The sequence below is a fragment of the Borostomias antarcticus genome (assembly GCF_949987555.1).
Source record: "Borostomias antarcticus genome assembly, chromosome: 16".
NCBI lineage: Eukaryota > Metazoa > Chordata > Actinopteri > Stomiiformes > Stomiidae > Borostomias > Borostomias antarcticus.
Genome location: NC_140249.1, coordinates 23,930,777 through 23,951,631, shown reverse-complemented (window position 1 = coordinate 23,951,631; position 20,855 = coordinate 23,930,777). Strand labels below are relative to the sequence as shown.

Genomic DNA, 20,855 nt, shown 5'->3' with positions numbered 1-20,855 from the left:
CCATGGAGGAACAGGACTTTACCCTACATCTATGTATTTTATAGGCATTCGTTTTGCAAGATATTGTTTTATACAAACCATTCTGAATACATAATCCATATTCGACACAGTAACCCATAGTTAATAAAATGTCCCAACTGTCACGTTCACGAGTGTGGCGCTTTCCAGCCTCGCGCTAATTTAACGGTCATTTGTTTCCAGTCGGAGCTTTATTAAGGGTGCACCTCCCAGTTAGCTAGCTTAGCTACGAGCTCCGGTGTAGCTGGCAGTGGACCGCTTCTTAGGGAACCCACTGAGCTGAACCCGCCTATCTGCTCCCTAAAGCGGTCTTTAAATGGCTCGTAGAGTCAGTTGAGTAAACGGTGAGTATAACGACCTATGTTCTTGTGGTTGTGGAGGCATGGAGCTAGCATGGCAACGGGACACCTGCGAACAAGAGTTGTAATGCTAGGCTAACGCTAATGCTAAGCTAAGGCTAATGCTAGGCTAACGCTAATGCTAAGCTAAGGCTAATGCTAAGCTAAGGCTAATGCTAGGCTAACGTTAGCTTTGTTAGTCAGAGAAACTTCAAGATCACGTTAGCTACTCTTGAGATAACGTTACTGATCAGTAGTGAACTAACTGTTGACACTAGGCAGGTAGCTAACTTGGTCTACATTTCTCTTTCAGATTGAGATTAATTGCAATCAACCCCCGTCTTCATTTTAAAGAGTCATTGAGTCATTTTTAGTATAGTAAAGTTGCTTCAGCCAACCATCATGGCAATGAGACAGACTCCACTCACTTGTTCCGGGCACACCAGACCAGTTGTGGACCTGGCATTTAGTGGAATCACACCATATGGATATTTTCTCATAAGTGCTTGTAAAGGTAAGTGTCCCACCAATAACCCTCCCTCACACAACACTGGCAAGGTCTTGGTTTTACAGTGTAAAGAATGTTCTTTGATTATAGAGTGTGCTATATGTGAAGCATGTCTTTGATGTTTGTCTCTGTGTAGATGGCAAACCCATGTTGCGTCAGGGTGACACGGGGGACTGGATCGGGACCTTCCTTGGGCATAAGGGGGCAGTGTGGGGAGCCACGCTCAACAAAGATGCCACCAAGGCAGCAACTGCAGCAGCTGATTTTACTGCGTAAGCATTAGATCATGTGTCACTGTGTCGTTCGTCAGTGTAGCTTCTGTAACCGTCGTACTCGTCTGCGTTGTGTTCAACGGTTCGGACCATGTTTAAGTCTTTCCTCGGCGGGATTCGAACCCGCGTTCGACAAGCTTGTGTGAGGGGTACGCGCTGACCGTTGCTTTCCCTCTTGAAGAGACTGTCAATGCTCGTTCGCTTCACCAGCTGCTCCACGTTTCACTCAGTTACACTTCCATCCCCACTCTGCCCACACTCTGGTTTCCAACGCTGGTCCTCTGACTCACACACACACACGCGGCCACCTCTCATAAACACTTCAACCAGCTCCACCACCAAGAAGCTAGTGATTCAGTTACCATCTACACCACCAAGAAGCTAGTGATTCAGTTACCAGCTACAGCACCAAGAAGCTAGTGATTCAGTTACCAGCTACAGCACCAAGAAGCTAGTGATTCAGTTACCAGCTATATCACCAATAAGCTAGTGATTCAGTTACCAGCTACACCACCAAGAAGCTAGTGATTCAGTTACCAGCTACACCACCAATAAGCTAGTGATTCAGTTACCAGCTACACCACCAAGAAGCTAGTGATTCAGTTACCAGCTGCACCACCAAGAAGCTAGTGATTCAGTTACCAGCTACACCACCAAGAAGCTAGTGAATCAGTTGTGTGGGGGGATGGTATTTAGCCTATAAAGAGGGGCGAGTTGAACCAATTCAACTCGGTTACAGACGGCATTCTTGACAGTGTCATGAGAGAATTTATGATCGAAATGTCCAGTGAAGCCACAGTGTCTTTAGTCGTTTTCACACTCCTCACCCAGTTGTTAAAGGCATGAAGATCCAGGGTTGGTCCAGCTGGTCGACTGACCCCTCTCTCTTCTTCCTCTGAAGGAAAGTATGGGATGCAGTGTCGGGTGACGAAGTCCTGACCCTGGCCCACAAGCACATTGTTAAGTCTGTCAACTTCACACAGGTGAGAGATCCTTGATCCGGGCTCAGAAGGTCTGCTCTCTCCCAGCATGCACTGCTCTGTTCCCCTGCCATTCTCTAGGGGGAGAGGCATTCCAGATGGCCAGCAATACGGCGAGGTTTCATAGTTTCTATGGACGGCATTTGGAGCAAGAGGGCTTGCATGCTGCTTCTGGGACCTTTACACCTGACCTTAAAAATAATCTAGGGCATAGATAGATTAGTTATTGACAGGTGTATGGTAGTTGATAGATTAGTTATTGACAGGTGTATGGTAGTTGATAGATTAGTTATTGACAGGTGTATGGTAGTTGATAGATTAGTTATTGACAGGTGTATGGTAGTTGATATCCTGTATTAGTTATAGGACATGTGTATGGTAGTTGATAGATTAGTTATTGACGGGTGTACGGTGGTCTTGACATGAGGACTATAGGAGTTTGTGTGAGAGGCAGAGAGTGAGAGGCAGAGAGTGAGAGGCAGAGAGTGAGAAGGCAGAGAGCGAGAAGGCAGAGAGCGAGAAGGCAGAGAGCGAGAAGGCAGAGAGCGAGAAGGCAGAGAGCGAGAAGGCAGAGAGCGAGAAGGCAGAGAGCGAGAAGGCGGAGAGCGAGAAGGCAGAGAGTGAGAAGTGTGCTGATTGTGCTGACATGGTGCTTTACCTTCCTAGGACAGTAATCACCTGCTGACAGCAGGAAACGATAAGGTGCTGCGCATTTATGACCTGAGGAAGCCAGAAGCAGGTGACCGCATAGTTCGTTTAATACAATACATAGAAGCTATATTATTGATATTCATTCATAATTTGTATTTTTAATATTAAACTGTGCACACTTTATGTGCGTGCGTGTGCGCGCGTGTGTGTGCGTGCGTATGTGTGTGTGTGCGCGCGTGTGTGTGCGTGCGTATGTGTGTGTGCGCGTGTGTGCGCTTGCGTATGTGTGTGTGTGTGTGTGTGTGCAGAGCCTCAAGAGATTGCAGGTCACAGCGGCGCCATCAAGAAAGCTCTGTGGTGCAACGACGACAAGCAGATCCTGTCTGCCGCAGACGACAAAACAGTAAGGTGAGCCCTCCTGTCCCTCCTGTCACTCCGCTGGCTAGCTTCAAAGGGTCAGCAAACTTTATTTAGAAGCGCATTTCATTCATTCATTCACTTATTCATTCATAAGTATTCATAAGGACAAAAGTAGATTGTGAACTCGGCCCTCTCGTCTCCTATAGTAGACATTATTAAGAATATACTATAGTAAATATTATTGATTAAGAATACCCACTACTGTAGTAGGGATTATTGATTAAGACTCTCCTATAATAGGTTTTGTTGATTAAGAATGCCTAATAGTCTTATAGTAGGTATTATTAAGAATGCCTACTACTCCTATCTGGAAATCTAGTGCACTAACAGGGAACACATCCTACTGCGTGTCGTTGAAGCACATGTCTGTCATGTAGTAGTACTGTGGTAGTGATGTTGCGCTGGTGCTGTGATCCAGGCTTTGGGACAGGAGCAGTATGGAGGTGGTGAAGAGTCTGTCCTTCGAGGCGTCGGTCAGTAGTATGGAGTATATGCCTGAGGGGGAGGTCCTGCTCATCACCTACGGGAAGACCATCGCTTTCTACAACGCACTCAGGTGTGGTTCAGCACCAGCACCTCTTCTTTACTACACTTACCGTAAATATGGTAGTATATAGTCCCATGCTATTCTATCTAGCTATCTACTGTATCTACTGTATCTCTCTATCTCTATCTCTATCTCTCTCTATCTCTCTCTCTCTCTCTCTAACTCTATCTCTATCTCTATCTCTCTCTCTCTCTCTCTAACTCTATCTCTCTCTCTCTCTCTCTCTCTCTCTCTCAAGGCTCTAGACACTGCAGCATCTCGTTCTGTAAACATATCAGGTCCTCGGCTACTCGCCAGACAACGTTTGGTCCCTTGAAGCTGTTGAGTGTGTGTTGTCCTCTGGTCCTCTCAGCTGTTGAGTGTGTGTTGTCCTCTGGTTGTGAGTGTGTTGTCCCCTGGTTGAGTGTGTGTTGTCCCCTGGTTGAGTGTGTGTTGTTCTCTGGTTGAGTGTGTGTTGTCCTCTGGTTGAGAGTGTGTTGTCCCCTGGTTGAGTGTGTGTTGTCCCCTGGTTGAGTGTGTGTTGTCCCCTGGTTGAGTGTGTTGTCCTCTGGTTGAGAGTGTGTTGTCCTCTGGTTGAGAGTGTGTTGTCCTCTGGTTGAGTGTGTGTTGTCCTCTGGTAGAGTGTGTGTTGTCCTCTGGTTGAGTGTGTGTTGTCCTCTGGTTGAGTGTGTGTTGTCCCCTGGTTGAGTGTGTGTTGTCCTCTGGTTGAGTGTGTGTTGTCCCCTGGTTGAGTGTGTGTTGTCCTCTGGTAGAGTGTGTGTTGTCCTCTGGTTGAGTGTGTGTTGTCCCCTGGTTGAGTGTGTGTTGTCCTCTGGTTGAGTGTGTGTTGTCCCCTGGTTGAGTGTGTGTTGTCCCCTGGTTGAGTGTGTGTTGTCCTCTGGTTGAGTGTGTGTTGTCCTCTGGTTGAGTGTGTGTTGTCCTCTGGTAGAGTGTGTGTTGTCCTCTGGTTGAGTGTGTGTTGTCCCCTGGTTGAGTGTGTGTTGTCCTCTGGTTGAGTGTGTGTTGTCCCCTGGTTGAGTGTGTGTTGTCCCCTGGTTGAGTGTGTGTTGTCCCCTGGTTGAGTGTGTGTTGTCCCCTGGTTGAGTGTGTGTTGTCCTCTGGTTGAGTGTGTGTTGTCCCCTGGTTGAGTGTGTGTTGTTCTCTGGTTGAGTGTGTGTTGTTCTCTGGTTGAGTGTGTGTTGTTCTCTGGTTGAGTGTGTGTTGTCCTCTGGTTGAGTGTGTGTTGTCCTCTGGTTGAGTGTGTGTTGTCCCCTGGTTGAGTGTGTGTTGTCCTCTGGTTGAGTGTGTGTTGTCCCCTGGTTGAGTGTGTGTTGTCCCCTGGTTGAGTGTGTGTTGTCCCCTGGTTGAGTGTGTTGTCCTCTGGTCCTCCAGCCTGGAGCTCATCCAGACCGTGGACGCTCCGGCCTCCATCCACTCCGCCTCCCTGCATCCAGAGAAGGACTTCTTTGTTGCCGGGGGAGACGACTTCAAGCTCTACAAATACGACTACAGCACTAAGGAGGAACTAGGTAACTCCTTCCATCTAGCGTATAACTAGCATATAACTCCTGTATCTAGCATATAACTAGCATATAACTCCTGTATCTAGCATATAACTCCTGTATCTAGCATATAACTAGCATATAACTCCTGTATCTAGCATATAACTAGCATATAACTCCTGTATCTAGCATATAACTAGCATATAACTCCTGTATCTAGCATATAACTAGCATATAACTCCTGTATCTAGCATAGAACTCCTGTATCTAGCATATAACTAGCATATAACTCCTGTATCTAGCATATAACTAGCATATAACTCCTGTATCTAGCATATAACTAGCATATAACTCCTGTATCTAGCATATAACTCCTGTATCTAGCATATAACTAGCATATAACTCCTGTATCTAGCATATAACTAGCATATAACTCCTGTATCTAGCATATAACTCCTGTATCTAGCATATAACTCCTGTATCTAGCATTTAACTAGCATATAACACCTGTATCTAGCATATAACTCCTGTATCTAGCATATAACTAGCATATAACTCCTGTATCTAGCATATAACTAGCATATAACACCTGTATCTAGCATATAACTCCTGTATCTAGCATATAACTAGCATATAACACCTGTATCTAGCATATAACTCCTGTATCTAGCATAACTAGCATATAACTCCTGTATCTAGCATAACTAGCATATAACTCCTGTATCTAGCATATAACTCCTGTATCTAGCATAACTAGCATATAACTCCTGTATCTAGCATATAACTCCTGTATCTAGCATATAACTAGCATATAACTCCTGTATCTAGCATATAACTAGCATATAACACCTGTATCTAGCATATAACTCCTGTATCTAGCATTTAACTAGCATATAACTCCTGTATCTAGCATTTAACTAGCATATAACTCCTGTATCTAGCATATAACTCCTGTATCTAGCATAACTAGCATATAACTCCTGTATCTAGCATATAACTCCTGTATCTAGCATATAACTAGCATTTAACTCCTGTATCTAGCATATAATGACATTTCAGGGTTTCATTAAGGTTTTCAGTTAGTTCCAGTTCAAAAGCTTTATTGTCATTATACAAGGTACAACGCGATTTCCTTGTGCATCCTCTAAAAACAATACTCAAGCTATACCTACACACACGCACACACACACACACACACACATACACACACACACACACACACACACACACACACACACACCAGTCTGCCTGCTAGTGGCAGTAGAACATCATTTGGTTGCACAGGAACTGGGTGATCGCAGCTCAGCTGTTTTGGAGAATCTTTATTTGAAATCAAAGTACGTTACGAAACATTAAAAAATGTTAAGATGCAACAATGATGAAAGTCAAGTGGCAAGCAGCCAGCAATCACTTTTTTTAGTGGCACTGGACAGATTCATAGTGTCACATGCCACCAAATTTCCTGTGTGTCCAGAGCCGTTCTATAAATGGTTTCATTGTTAGCCTTTCTGTTTCTGGATACAGTAGTGGGATGTTGAATACTCAATGAAAATGAATATGGAGACACTTGACATTTGGGAGACCCTGTGAGCGCTCTTGTTCTGGAGTATCAGTGTATTTATCCAGACGAGCACACAACTGAAGTACCAGAACATCCACGTATTTATTTGCAGTGTATCTGAAATAAGCAGACAATATGCAAGGTTGATCTTAGTCATACTCCAGCCCATGTGGTTCTCATTCAGCCAGATTCTTACCTTACATGTGAATGTGAATGGTTTGTCCCATCTCTTACCTTACATGTGAATGTGAATGGTATGTCCCATCTCTTCCCATGTGTAGAATCGTACAAGGGCCACTTTGGGCCGGTCCATTGTGTTCGCTTCAGCCCCGACGGGGAGTTGTACGCCAGCGGCTCGGAGGACGGGACCCTGCGTCTGTGGCAGACGGCGGTGGGGAAGACCTACGGCCTGTGGAAGTGTGTCCTGCCAGGTGATGACCAGCTGGACTAGCCTTGCTGTCCTCAGGGGACGCTCTGTGAATAACGCAGTAGGCAGAGGAGTTAAAAAACGCTCTATTTTCTCATTACTCGTTTTGTTTTGTCCTCTTCTGAACTGTGTTGTCGTGCCGTACAGAGGAGCTGATTTCTGACCCCTCCGACGCCCCGTACCCCGCCGCCCCCCTGGTCCCGGAGATAAAGGCCTGAGGCGCCGCCGCGGCGCTGGAGGAGGAGCTTCCTCCTCACCCGGGTCCTACAGCACACGGGGCGGGGCTCGCCTTGGGAGTCCCGCCCCAAACCTGCCAGCTACTGTAGGTCTGGGAGCGCCGAGGCAGTGACCGCGTTCCCCCGTGACGATGACGATGTGACCACCCAGTCCTGTTCTAGTTTCATTTCCCAATCGCAGAAGCGTTTTGAGCGTTAGATGTTAGTTTTATGGGTTAACATTTCAGGAGACGCCTTTAGATTTTAGTTTTACAGGAGACACGTTTACATTGGGCAATGCAAAATCTTAGTTCTTGGCCTGTTTTTTTTTAAGTCCTGTTTTGCAAGTGTTGCACCTGTATTTCATTGTTAAATTAAAGAATGTTTACATGTCTCTAAATGCCCACGTGTGATGTCTTTTAGAACATGTCTTTCAGAGTCTGAAGCAATAACACTGGACAGAGCTGCGTCTGGTTAGGGTTCCGGAACAAAACATTTAAATCCTACATCATCGATGTTCATAACTAATATTTATTTTCATGAAAAATTTGAAATGTGGAAACGTGTTGATGCAGGTTGATAGAGGTGCTGGTCAACTCTGTTACTAGAGAAATGGGTCGTCTTCAGCCCAGACAACGGCATCATCATGTCTTCCACCACAGGCATGCCTAGACATGTGACCTGCTCAGTCCAATAAGATTCCACTCCAGCCTGTCTCAATAAGGATGGCAGTATATGGATTGAGACAGCAGCTGTTGTTGTGGTGTTGGTCTGTTAACTACTGCTGCAGACTGTTTTGATCGAGAGCCTTGGGTGGCCTGTTATAATCTGGGTTGTTGACATACAAGTTTAGCAGAATATATGATCATACTCATTTTAATGTCTGTGATAATAATAATAATCGGTGGTTGCTGCAGTTTGGTAAACCTATTCTCATTCCACAGTGTCAAGACTGTTTTTTTTTACTAGGAACTAATGTGACGGTACTTGTTTTTCTCCGGCTGTCTTAATCGAAGGACACAAACGTGGGATCTGATTGGATGGCAGGATCGTGCGCATAAACAAATGCTCCTCTTACCTGAATGTTTTTGTGATACACATCTGGTCAAACTATGGAATAAAACAAAACCAGTTGGAAGAAGCACTTGATTAAAGCCCGTGTTATTAAAACATGACCACGTTAGTTCTCGATAACGGAGCTTATACAGCTAAAATTGGATATAGCCACGAAAAAGTCAGGTAAGTGCTAGTATGCTAGTTACCGCTAGTGCTAGCTTGCTATCTAGAGCTAATATGAGATTGATTTTTATCATGATTGTCTTATGGTAGCTAGCTGAAGAGAAGGATCTGTCTAACTTCAGTTCTTTACTGTTTTCAGCGTCATTCCAAATTGTCAATTCCGCTCCAAGACGTCGAGGCTGAAGACTTTTACAGCAAACCAGCTGGATGAGATCAAGGACCCATCAGGACTCTTCTACATTCTGCCTTTCCAAAAAGTGAGCATGTACATGTCATCTTTTACACCGTGGATCTGGCTTGTATATAGCTGCTTTGCTCATACATGGTCAAAGATGAGCTATTGTTTCAAGTCTGACATTTGTAACAGTTCAGTAGAAGGATCTTGAATGAATCAATGTGTATTTATTTATAATACTTCTCAGGCATTGTGTAAACCTTCAACTATTTCCTGCTTTGGTCACACCTGTAATAGCATATTTATCTTTTAGGGTTACCTCGTCAACTGGGATGTCCAGAGAAAAGTATGGGACCATCTCTTCGGAAAAGAAATGTTCAAGGTGCTGTTTCTTTACTGAATAACGAATTCAGCTGAATGATGTATTTCTGCTGCAAATCACAACATTGAGGTTTTGTAATGTCATATCCAGATAAAGCTGAGTGTTATTTCCCCCGTTCACTCCGATAGCAGAGGTAGTGTGTGAGGTTGCTGTAGGCTGAACATTTCCATAGACGATTGCCAGGTGTGAATGTGTCCCCTCTCTGTCTTCTGTGTCTCACGTGTGTCTCTTGCAGGTGGACTTTGCCGACACCAGTATCGTGATCACGGAGCCCTATTTCAACTTCACCACCATCCAGGAGTCTATGAATGAGATCCTGTTTGAAGAGTACCAGTTCCAAGCTGCACTCAGAATCAATGGTGAGTGCAAAGGGAAGCTACGCTGGCTTCATGTATGTTTTGGCCAAGTTCGGGTTGATTTGCTCTCTGTGCCGTCATCCCCTCTCCTGTCGTCCAGGTGCTGTCATGCATCTCTGTTGTTGAATCTCATCCACTTGTTGATTTCTCAATAGATGTCTGAACTCTTACACAAGTGTTTTATGAGCATCAAGAGCTATGAGCCATTGACTCTAACCCCTATAAGCTTTTGACCCCAAAATCCTTGGTAATAAAGGCCATCAGATGAAGCAGCCATGTCAGGTGGCCGTGTGTGTGTAATTGTTTCTCACTTTGTCTTTTGATTTCTGTTACTCGTTCTTTTGCCCACCTATGCATGCCCTCGTCTGTCGCTTTTGTCTGTGCATCTGCTCCTTGTCTGTAGCGTGTTGGTCAGTACTGATCCTCCATGCCTTATTGTGACCCTCTCCATGTCCTCATGTTGTTTTTGTAGCACGCTCCCTGTTTTGGCGTAGCCCGCTGCTTGGCTAACCCAGGGTCAGTCATTTAGAGTGGAGCCATCAGCGCCAAGCTTAACTGGCTTCCATTTGTCGCAATAAATGGTAATGAATCTATGACGCGCTTGTTCCTGATTGGTTGAATATACTCCTCTCTGACCCAGTGGGCTCATTGAGCAGCCAGCGTTACTTCCACCAGAACAGCTCGGAGCAGTGCTGCATCGTGGTCGACAGCGGCTTCTCCTTCACCCACATCGTCCCGTACTGCCGGGGGGAGAAGATGAAAGAGGGGATATGCAGGTTTGACAACGTTCCCCGAGGACGGGCTCCAGGCTTCAGTCTAGCAGCTGTTGAACGGCGATGACACCGTTTGTCTGACGTTCCATGTTGTTGTTGCTTTGTAGGATCAACGTCGGAGGAAAGCTACTGACAAATCACTTGAAGGAGATCATTTCATACAGGTAAGAATATATGAAAGTGCTCATGAATTTGAATGGCATTCTGTTAAGACACAAATGTAGTTCCTGGATTTGAGTCAAACCTTCCCTCCTAACAGGCAGCTGCATGTGATGGATGAGACTCACGTTCTCAACCAGGTGAAGGAGGATGTGTGTTACGTTTCCCAGGACTTCTTCAAAGACATGGAGACGGCACAGTACGTACACTATCACCTGGGGCTCTGTTATAATACAGTATTTACACTTTCACCTGGGGCCCATCTGTTATAACACAGTACACTATCACATGGGGCTCATGTTATAACACAGTATGTATATTATCACCTGGGGCTCATGTTATAACACAGTACATTATCACCTGGGGCTCATGTTATAACACAGTACATTATCACCTGGGGCTCATGTTATAACACAGTACATTATCACCTGGGGCTCATGTTATAACACAGTACATTATCACCTGGGGCTCATGTTATAACACAGTACATTATCACTTGGGGCCCATGTTATAACACAGTACATTATCACTTGGGGCCCATGTTATAACACAGTATTTACATTATCACCTGGGGCTCATGTTATAACACAGTACATTATCACCTGGGGCTCATGTTATAACACAGTACATTATCACCTGGGGCCCATCTGTTATAATAGAGTATGTATGGTATGTTAGTCTAATGGTGGTTGTGTTAGGACTAGTTGGATGGTGTTAGTACTAGTTGGATGGTGTTAGTACTAGTTGGATGGTATGGTAGGAGTTATTTAGTTGTGTTAGTACTAGTTGGATGGTGTTAGGACTAGTTGGATAGTGTTAGGACTAGCTGGATGGTGTTAGGACTAGTTGGATGGGGTAAGGACTAGTTTGATGGTGTTAGGACTAGTTGGATGGTGTTAGGACTAGTTGGATGGGGTAAGGACTAGTTGGATGGTGTTAGTACTAGTTGGATGGTGTTAGTACTAGTTGGATGGTGTTAGGACTAGTTGGATGGTGTTAGGACTAGTTGGATGGTGTTAGGACTAGTTAGATGGTGTTAGGACTAGTTGGATGGTGTTAGTACTAGTTGGATGGTGTTAGGACTAGTTGGATGGTGTTAGTACTAGTTGGATGGTGTTAGTACTAGTTGGATGGTGTTAGTACTAGTTGGATGGTGTTAGGACTAGTTGGATGGTGTTAAGACTAGTTGGATGGTGTTAGGACTAGTTAGATGGTGTTAGTACTAGTTGGATGGTGTTAGTACTAGTTGGATGGTGTTAGGACTAGTTGGATGGTGTTAGGACTAGTTGGATGGTGTTAGGACTAGTTGGATGGTGTTAGGACTAGCTGGATGGTGTTAGTACTAGTTGGATGGTGTTAGGACTAGTTGGATGGTGTTAGGACTAGTTGGATGGTGTTAAGACTAGTTGGATGGTGTTAGGACTAGCTGGATGGTGTTAGTACTAGTTGGATGGTGTTAGGACTAGTTGGATGGTGTTAGGACTAGTTGGATGGTGTTAGGACTAGCTGGATGGTGTTAGTACTAGTTGGATGGTGTTAGGACTAGTTGGATGGTGTTAGGACTAGTTGGATGGTGTTAGTACTAGTTGGTTGGTGTTAGTACTAGTTGGATGGTGTTAGGACTAGTTGGTTGGTGTTAGTACTAGTTGGATTGTGTTAGGACATGTTTAATGGTGTTAGTACTAGTTTAATGGTGTTAGGACATGTTTAATGGTGTTAGGACTAGTTTAATGGTGTTAGGACTAGTTGGATGGTGTTAGGACTAGTGGGATGGTGTTAGTACTAGTTTAATGGTGTTAGGACATGTTTAATGGTGTTAGGACTAGTTTAATGGTGTTAGGACTAGTTGGATGGTGTTAGTACTAGCTGGATGGTGTTAGGAACTAGCTGGATGGTGTTAGGACATGTTTAATGGTGTGGTAGGAGTTATTTAGTTATGTTGGATGGTGTTAGGACATGTTTAATGGAGTGGTAGGAGTTCTAAAGCAGATTGTCTTGTTGCTCAGGTTGAAAGGGGAGGACAACACAGTGATGAGAGATTATGTGTTGCCAGACTTCAGCTCCATCAAGAAGGGCTTCTGCAAGGTAAAACCCTCACATTCAAATCTGCAGTCTCACCCGTCTAGTTTCCTCTCAGACAAACCAGTAATAGGACCCTGTGTGTTTTCTAGGGCTGGGTATCGAGTCGAATTTCAAGAATCGATTCGATTCTGATTCACAAGGTTCAGAATCGATTATCACGATTCAATTCGATTCGATTCAATATCGATTCGGTTAGTGTTACTAAAACCTGTTTGTTTTTTTTAGCTGTAACCTTAATTACATGGCCGCCAAGTTATGCAACACATCAATACTAGGGCTGGGTATCGATACTGATTTCCAAAAATGAATGAATGAATGAATCATTGAATTAATTAATAAACTATTCATTTATTCATTCATTCATTAAATAAAAGATCGATTTTGGGATTCATGAATCGATTCTGAATCATTTGATTCAGAATCGATTCAGAATCAATAAATCGATTTTTTAAACCCAGCCCTAGTGTTTTGTGTTTGAGTGTTAATCCCGTGTCCCTGCCTACAGCCAAGAGAAGAGATGAACTTCACCGGCAAGTACAAGACTGGCGAGCAGATCCTACGTCTCGCCAACGAGCGCTTCGCCGTGCCGGAGATGCTCTTCCACCCCGCGGACATCGGCATCCAGGAGACCGGCATCCCCGAGGCGCTGGTCAGCTCCATCAGTAACATGCCCCGGGGTAGGAGAGCCCTGGACACACCACCACGACATCAGGGCTGTTATTGGCAAGAATCTGACCATATGATACGTATGGGGCGGCTGTAGCTCAGTTGGTAGAGCGGATCGTTCAGTGATCGAAGGGTCAGTGGTTCGAATCCCAGCTCCGACTGTCCACATGTCGAAGTGTCCTTGAGCAAGACACCTAACCCCAAATTGCTCCCAATGAGCAGGTTAGCACCTTGCATGGCAGCTACCGCCATTTGTGTGTGAGTGTGTGTGTGAATGGGTGAATGAGAGGCCATTGTAAAGCGCTTTGAGTGCCGCTAAGGTGGAAAAGCGCTATATAAGTGCAGTCCATTTACCATTTATCCCAATACAGGGGTGACGATATATTGCGATATATTAGGATACTATAAGCAAGGCAATATATTGCGATTTTTCACGCCAAAACAATCCAGGCATACTACTTTTAGAAAAACCCACAGCATAAAGAACACACAATGTGATGCATAAACAAATACTGTTTATTTTATATATGTAAAATATATATATATAAAAGAAACAGCACTTCCTGCGAGAAATGAAAGGGAAAGTCTAATGGCTAAATGCCTGCTACCATCTAGCGGCCGGAGGCTTGAATACACCAAAACACGTCACCACTTTGAAATATAAACATCGAACAGCGCTTCAGAGAATCGATACAATATTGCGTCAGGAAATATTGCGATATTTAATTGTATCGATATTTTCTTACACCCCTAGACAACATGACGTGTGTTGGTGTGTGATGATGGACGTTCCCGCTGGGATGTTCCTGTCTCTCGTTTGGTTCCCCAGCGATGCAGCCCCACTTCTACAAGAACATTGTTCTGACGGGGGGGAACACCTTGTTCCCCGGGTTCCGGGATCGAGTTTACAAGGAGGTTCGGTCTCTGGCGCCCACAGACTTCCAGGTGTCCGTGATCCAGCCTCCCAAGTGAGTATATATGAGCAGAGGCTTGATGTATAGACTACGCTAGGAAAATCGTCAGTCATTAAAAAAAAAAAAATACATAGTTTCGTTATGTCTGTAAGAATGTATTTTCTGTGTTGAAGTGTAGGCCTGTCTAACAAGTGAAAGAATGTTTAGCGTTAGTCGTTGCTGCTTTACTGAAACACAAGCGATGACCTGAGACTGACCCCCGCCCCCCGTCTCCCCCCAGCCCCGTGTGCTACCCCTGGGAGGGGGGCAGGCTCCTGGCCGAAGACCCCGACTTCGACAACATGATGGTCACTCGCGAGGACTATGAGGAGAACGGACATTTCATTTGTGAACAAAAATTTGATATCTAATTTGATATGTTTAGTCTTGGGAGGGGGGGGTAGTAGATTTGTACATGTATCGTTTTGTAAGGTTGCTACATTCTGATGGGATTGTAAATATAGTCGTGGGACAGTCGGTACCTTTGTGATTGAAGAAAGTCCCATATATATTTTTTACATGATGCTGCAGTGGCTTTCCGTGAAAATGGCAGTTTTGAGTTCAAAATAGTCCGTTTGTGTAGATCTGATGAGGGGGGCGGGGCTAGACCATGATGCAACAGCAGCGATACATTACAGACTCGGTGTATTTGATGTTTGTTACAGAGCTAACCATAATAGTCATCTACAAACTAATACAAATGAAAGTGTAGAGTATGGTCCTTTTATTTGAGTGTTATTGAGTAACAATATGATGTTGAGTCGTGAGTCTTTCTTGAAAAATATATATTCTGTCACAAGCAAATGTGTCAGAGCTTTGGTCATATCTTAATTTGATTTCTTAAGAAAAAAATTACTGAGCAGCAATTTACAGGTACACATAGATACAAGTTAATATTTGTACATGGGAAAATACCTTTCACATTAATTGTAGTTGGCAACCAAGAGATTTATACACATACTGTATATCGATACACCAACGGAGTTGTCCAAATTGGATGTGATCTATGAGTAAACAAAAGCAATATTCATAACTACTTTTTAAGGCTTGTCATTTGCCTTAAAAAAAACAAAGGCAATTCCCAAATGTCATTGAAACCAAGTGCACAATGTACAGTATAAACTACTTGAAATATTTTTATCAAGTGATTCAGTTGAGAAACAAAATCTTAAGATATTGAACGCCACCGTTATAACAAAATTAGCGCACTCTCATTGGAAGTTGAGTGTTTGAATTTGGGCCAATGAGAGCATGCCGTCAAGCTTGTTTCTGGGTAGAAAGTCTCTCTGATTTGCTAACTTCAGCAGAGCAGCACCATCCTCTCAACTTCAGCGAGAGAGCCAGAGTCCTTCTGTAGTGTGGCTGGTTCAGGCGCCAAGTCTATTCACAGATGTGTTTCCTGCGGAGGGGAAGCGTCTACATGCCCATGGCGGGGTTGATGTGTCCAGTGTGCACCACTGTCACCGTGTTCATCATCATCGCCCTCTCGCTCTCGAACGCCTCCCTCTCCCTCGCCAGCGCCACGCGGTCGTGTTCGAACGCCAGCCTGTCCCTCTGGAGCGCCGCCCGCTCCCTGTCCAACCACAGCCGCTCCGCCTGCACCACGGCGCGCTCCCTCTCCACCGCCGCCCGCTCTCTCTCCAGCATCTCCCACTCCCTCTCCAGCGTGGGCGCCTTGGCCCCGCCCCCGGCCCCGCGCCCCAGACGCTCCTCCCTCAGGGCTCTCTCGCACTCGTCCGAGGCGCGCTGGCACTCGTCGGCGGTGGCGTGGTCAACGACGTAAATCTCCCGGTCGAAGCTCGGGGTGGCGTCGGCGGCCCTGGCGTCCGGCTGGGCCGGGGGCGGGCGCGCTCGGGGGGTGCGGGGCGGGGGCTCGGGGTGCTGGTCGTCCTCCTGGGTGATGGGGGTCAGGACCGGGGCGCTGGCAGCCAGGCGGCCCTCCATGGCCTCGTTCATCAGGTGGAACCAGGGCCAGGAGGACGCGTTGTCCGCCATGCTCTCCATGCCCACCGGAGGGTACTTCAGGTCCTGGTTCAGAGGGGGGGAGAACAGAGGGACAGAACGTTATGTTTAGCCCTGGATGTCGGGAACCGGCCCTTTCTGTGTGTGTGTGTGTGTGTGTGTGTGTGTGTGTGTGAGTGACCGATTTCAACTTGTGTATTTTTATTTTCCAACTATGGATTTGAACCCGGGTCTCCCTCGTGACAGAACAGTTGACTTCGCCACCGAACAGTTGATCAGTGATGCAGCCGGGCCTTATTTATACTGGTGGAGGGAGTTCATTCAACTGGGCTCCATGTGGTTAAGAAAATGAATAGGCACATCTGTAAGGATGGGTGTGGAGGACGCAGCAATACATGTACGGATCTAAACCTCCACACTTGGAAATCATACGCACACATTACCTTATATCTCCTCTTTAAATTGTCCCACTTTTTGGACACCTGGTACGTAGACACTTTTCCAAGGAGACCCAACTCCTTTAAAATGGCCCTGCAAAACAAACAGTGATGCTTTCAGCACGACATCTATAGCGCCGACACATCAGTCACTTCTATCCAGTACATGCGTTTTCCATTCAGAGGATAAAGGCGTGGCACTCTGCTTTGACAGGACTGGCTGACTCACTTCCAGGCGGCCTTGGCTGCGTTCCTCCTCCCAGTGAACAGGACCTCGTTAGCAGCACGCAGTTTGATCAACTTCCTGGTGTCCTGCTCCGTCACTACGCGCCAAACAAAATACACCTCAATAAACGGGCGTGGCTATTTCACCAGCCCGGTGGTCATGTGACTCCTCCTGATTTACAGTCATTCTGGTGACACGTACTTAACCAGCTGTTATCAATTAGCAAGCTCAAATCATTTTCATGTCACAGAAATGAAGGGAACTTATTGTTTAAAAGCTTCGCTTTCAATTCAACTTCCCTAAAATCTACGCTAAACGTATTTCCCTACTAGGATGAATCCTCTTACTGTCCACCATTTAAAGTCCCTCTGACCAATTCAGAATCAGATGAGGTGGGGTGACCCTGTAGCTCAGTGGGCTGGGGCGCATTCCACGTAAAGGCTAGTCCTTACCGCAGCGGCGTGGGTTCGAATCCGGCCCACGCCCTTTGCTGCATGTCTTCCTCTCTCTCTCTCTTTCTCTTCCACCTTTCCTGTCCGTCACCTACACTGTGCTTTGAGAAATGCTTTAACCCATTTAATACGACCACGTCACCGGCAACATTTTAAAAAATATCTAACAAATATTTAATAATATTAAAAAAATATCTAACAAATATAAAAAAATCCTCACTCCAACACTTGCTGAAAGCTGAGGAACTGTGCTTTCTAGAATTATAGGGAAAATCCAATTAATATTCGAAATGTTGTCACTGTATTTTCAGGGTTAAAAGGGTTAATAAAAAACAATAAAACAAGAATCAGACGAGGTGAAGCCACTGACTCTTGTAGGTGAAGTCTGTGGGAGTGGAACATTCCTCCCCGCTGGCGTCGATGTAGGTCACCGCCCCCTCTGACTCAGTCTCCGCCGGCGCCATGCTCTCCTCCAGCTCAGAGACTCCGCCCCTCTCGCTGGGGGGTGGCGAGGACGCGAACATGTTGTCGTCCTCGTTGGCCCACAGCGGCGTGATCTTCGGGGCCTTGCTGGCCAGCCGGCCCTCCACGGCGTCGGTCATCAGCTGGAACCAGGGCCAGGAGGCGGGGTTGGTCTGGTTCTCCATGCCCTGGGGCGGGTACTTCAGGTCCTGGACAGGGAGGAGACTAGCTCAGCGTGGGGTCCAACCCAGCGGGACCTCCCTGAGCCACACACACACACACAGGTTCTTTCAAGCGCCAACATATATAGTTTATTACCTTGAATTTAGTCTTCAAGTTGTCCCACTTCTTGGCCACCTGGTCTGGGGTCAGTTTCCCTGCTAGGCCCATCTCCTTTACAATGGCTCTGCAGAAACAGAGGTGGATCAGCGGTGGTTATGGAGGAGGCGTTGCATCATGGGTACAAACCGAACCGTGTGAGGCAGAAGCTCCCTCACCTCCAGGCAGGCTTGGCCGTGTTCCTGCGGCCGGTGAACAGCGCCTCGTTAGCAGCGCGGAGCTCGATCAGCCTCTTGATGTTGTCCTCGGTCACTGCACAGCAAGTCATCCTTTGATGAGCACTTGATTTTCTACTTTTACTCACAGTCTAAATATATATATATAACTTGTTTTGCCTGAGAATGTTTCTTCTGTGTGTTTAACTGTGGATGGGTTATGGGCTGAATTGCCCTTCTGGGATCAATAAAGTTCTGAATCTGAAACATTGTAAAGGAACTTTTGTGATTCTCTACTTTACAACAGTAACAAAGCCAAGTCTTCCATTCCACCTCCGAATCACATTCAACAGCTTTCTGAGAAAACCTCCCAGCCAGCCGACCAACCGACGCCCACGTACGCTTGTAGGTGAACTCGGCCATCTTGTGAAACTCCCCCAGAGCCGCCGCCCCGTTCCTGTCCTCCGTCTCCACCAGCAGGTCCATCTCCGACTCAGTCAGGAACTCCGTCATCCCGCCCCTCCCCGGCGTCCGGCGAGCTCGCTTCCTGGCCGCGGGGGGCGGCGACGGCTCGCACTCGTCGTCGCCCTCCTCCACCATGGGCGCCAGCACGGGGGCGGAGCCTGCGAAGCGGCCCTCCATGGCGTCGTTCATGCGGTAGAACCACGGCCAGGAGCTCGGGCTGCTCTCCACGCCGCGCGCCGGGAACTTCAGCTCCTGGACACACGACGTTCAACCGTTTGCTCAACAGATTGTTTTAAAAAATAAAATATAAAAGCAAAGAACGTCTGAAATGTCACAGACGAGGACGCATCATAACGTAGATGTAATACAAGTGGATCAATCTAATAGTTCTTTAGTGACATCTTTAGTGACGTCAACACCACCTTATATCTCCTCTTCAGGTTGTCCCACTTCTTGGCGAGCTGGTCAGTGGTCACCTTGCCCTGAAGTCCCAACTCGTATAAAATAGCTCTGGATAGAAATCAGAACGAGAGCGACGGTGATGAGGTCAGTGGGAGATATGGAAAGAGGAATGCGTTGGTAAACAATAACAGCTCACAGTCATGGGGAGTAAACACCATTCTTCTGCAGGCGGTGCAGAGAGGATTGTGGGTACTGACCTCCAGGCTGGTTTGGCCGTGTGCTTCCTGCCCGTGAAGAGAGCCTCATTCACCGCACGCAGCTTGATCATCCGCTCAGTCTCCGGCTCGGTCACTGTCAACGTCAACAACAACAACAACACAACGTTAACCGCTTGGAGATCAAAGATCAAATCAGACTAGGGTTGCAAATTGTAGGCACGTCTCAGAATCGATCATTGGTAATGTTAACGATCAATCAATCGATTAACTGTAATTAAAATACCAACATTTTTTTTTAAATATGCCGCTGTTGATTTCTCTGCATTTCTCCCGAGATGGCTGCTTCGCTACCACGTTGTTTGATAGCAGATCGAGTAAATTTCACGTGCTCGAACAAACCCTTAACGACCAATTAATCGATTTTCGATTGTTTGCATCCCTAAATCAGACGCAGAATTAAATACATCCGAGACTCTTTCTCTAGGGCGTCCTCAGACAAGCCTGAACTCCGATGCTGGGAAACTGAACGCATGCTACGTTCAAAATCATATTCAAAACACCAAAAACCACACTGACTGTCTATCTATATATATCTATATATCTGAGACTCTCTCTCCAAGTCGTCCTCAGACGAACCTGAACGCTGGTGTTGGGGAGCTGCATGCATGGGACCTTGAAAGTCCTGTTCTTAAACACCCAGAACCACACTGACTTTTGTAGGTGCACTCTGACATCCTTCTCCAGCCGATGGGGATGCCTTCGGTCGGGGCTCCGTCGGCGTTGACCGTCCGGTCGTCCTCCACGGTCTCCGTCCCCACGCTGTCCTCCATCTCGGTTTTGATCAGGAACTCCAGGATGTCCGTGTTCTCCTGGTGCTCCCTGGCTCGGTCGCCGGGCACTGGCGAGGACCCCCCCGGGATCTCCGCCGCCATCAGGACCAGGCTGGTGTTGAAGAGGCGGCCTCCCATGGCTTCATCCATGAGGTGGAACCAGGGCCACGACTCGGCGCTGCCCCCCGCTGGCTCCTCGCCGCTATGAGGCTGTTTCAGATCCTGGAAGGAACAGAACGACATCAGAGAGGCGCCTTCAAACACACGATCCCACACAAACGCACGTCCCTCACAGTGAAGGACGCCACCTTCATACCCGCAGGGGGCCCAAACGCAAAACGTGACGACCTGACACCATCGGGTCAACTGACAGGGCATTTTGACAGGACATCAGGGGCAGTTTGACCGTAGGGGCAGTTTGACCGTAGTCGGTGACAAACTGTCGGTTGACAAGCGGTAGTCAGTCACTATTTTATTTTTTTTAAGCTTAGTTTCCAGCCTCTCTTACTCTGAAAATGTAATTTTATGTAATTTATTGCTTTATAAATGTTCTTAGCCGGTAGACAAACATACTCCAGGAGCTTGCTCGATCGCCATGTTGAGAGGGGTCAGGGAAGAATTTTTACAGCTTACAGTTGTCACTGGTTGACCGTTGGCAAGAAACAAATTAATTAAATCATTTAATAAAATAAGCACTTAATAGT

The 20,855-nt window shown here is 46.4% G+C and overlaps 3 protein-coding genes across 3 annotated transcripts in view; 2 read left to right on the top strand and 1 right to left on the bottom strand.

Annotated features, from left to right (window-relative positions):
- Positions 1-226: 226 nt before the first annotated feature.
- Positions 227-7,732, top strand: LOC311319562 (serine-threonine kinase receptor-associated protein-like). The gene is made up of 10 exons (XM_084451129.1): positions 227-362; positions 670-870; positions 1,001-1,136; positions 2,038-2,119; positions 2,783-2,855; positions 3,076-3,175; positions 3,606-3,743; positions 5,106-5,242; positions 7,058-7,207; positions 7,351-7,732. Exons 2-10 carry the CDS (start codon positions 759-761, stop codon positions 7,419-7,421), a joined length of 999 nt encoding a protein of 332 aa, XP_084307255.1. The 5' UTR covers positions 227-362; positions 670-758; the 3' UTR covers positions 7,422-7,732.
- A 778-nt stretch (positions 7,733-8,510) lies between these two features.
- actr6 (actin related protein 6) lies at positions 8,511-14,756 on the top strand. The gene is made up of 11 exons (XM_084450640.1): positions 8,511-8,657; positions 8,797-8,914; positions 9,146-9,214; positions 9,450-9,573; positions 10,211-10,346; positions 10,451-10,507; positions 10,603-10,701; positions 12,509-12,587; positions 13,090-13,261; positions 14,080-14,218; positions 14,445-14,756. The coding sequence occupies exons 1-11, from the start codon at positions 8,590-8,592 to the stop codon at positions 14,572-14,574; spliced, it is 1,191 nt and encodes a 396-aa protein (XP_084306766.1). The 5' UTR covers positions 8,511-8,589; the 3' UTR covers positions 14,575-14,756.
- Positions 14,757-14,784: 28 nt separating this feature from the next.
- LOC311319170 (uncharacterized protein) overlaps positions 14,785-20,855 on the bottom strand; it is an 8,484-nt gene continuing 2,413 nt past the window's right edge. The window contains exons 4-13 of the mRNA XM_084450639.1: positions 20,034-20,373; positions 19,361-19,454; positions 19,124-19,211; positions 18,638-18,953; positions 18,240-18,333; positions 18,061-18,148; positions 17,651-17,951; positions 16,832-16,925; positions 16,609-16,696; positions 14,785-16,231 (exon numbers count right to left, since the gene is read on the bottom strand). Of these exons, the coding sequence (XP_084306765.1) occupies positions 15,620-16,231; positions 16,609-16,696; positions 16,832-16,925; positions 17,651-17,951; positions 18,061-18,148; positions 18,240-18,333; positions 18,638-18,953; positions 19,124-19,211; positions 19,361-19,454; positions 20,034-20,373 (2,115 nt within the window). The 3' untranslated portion in view covers positions 14,785-15,619. The remainder of the gene's footprint in view (positions 16,232-16,608; positions 16,697-16,831; positions 16,926-17,650; positions 17,952-18,060; positions 18,149-18,239; positions 18,334-18,637; positions 18,954-19,123; positions 19,212-19,360; positions 19,455-20,033; positions 20,374-20,855) is intronic.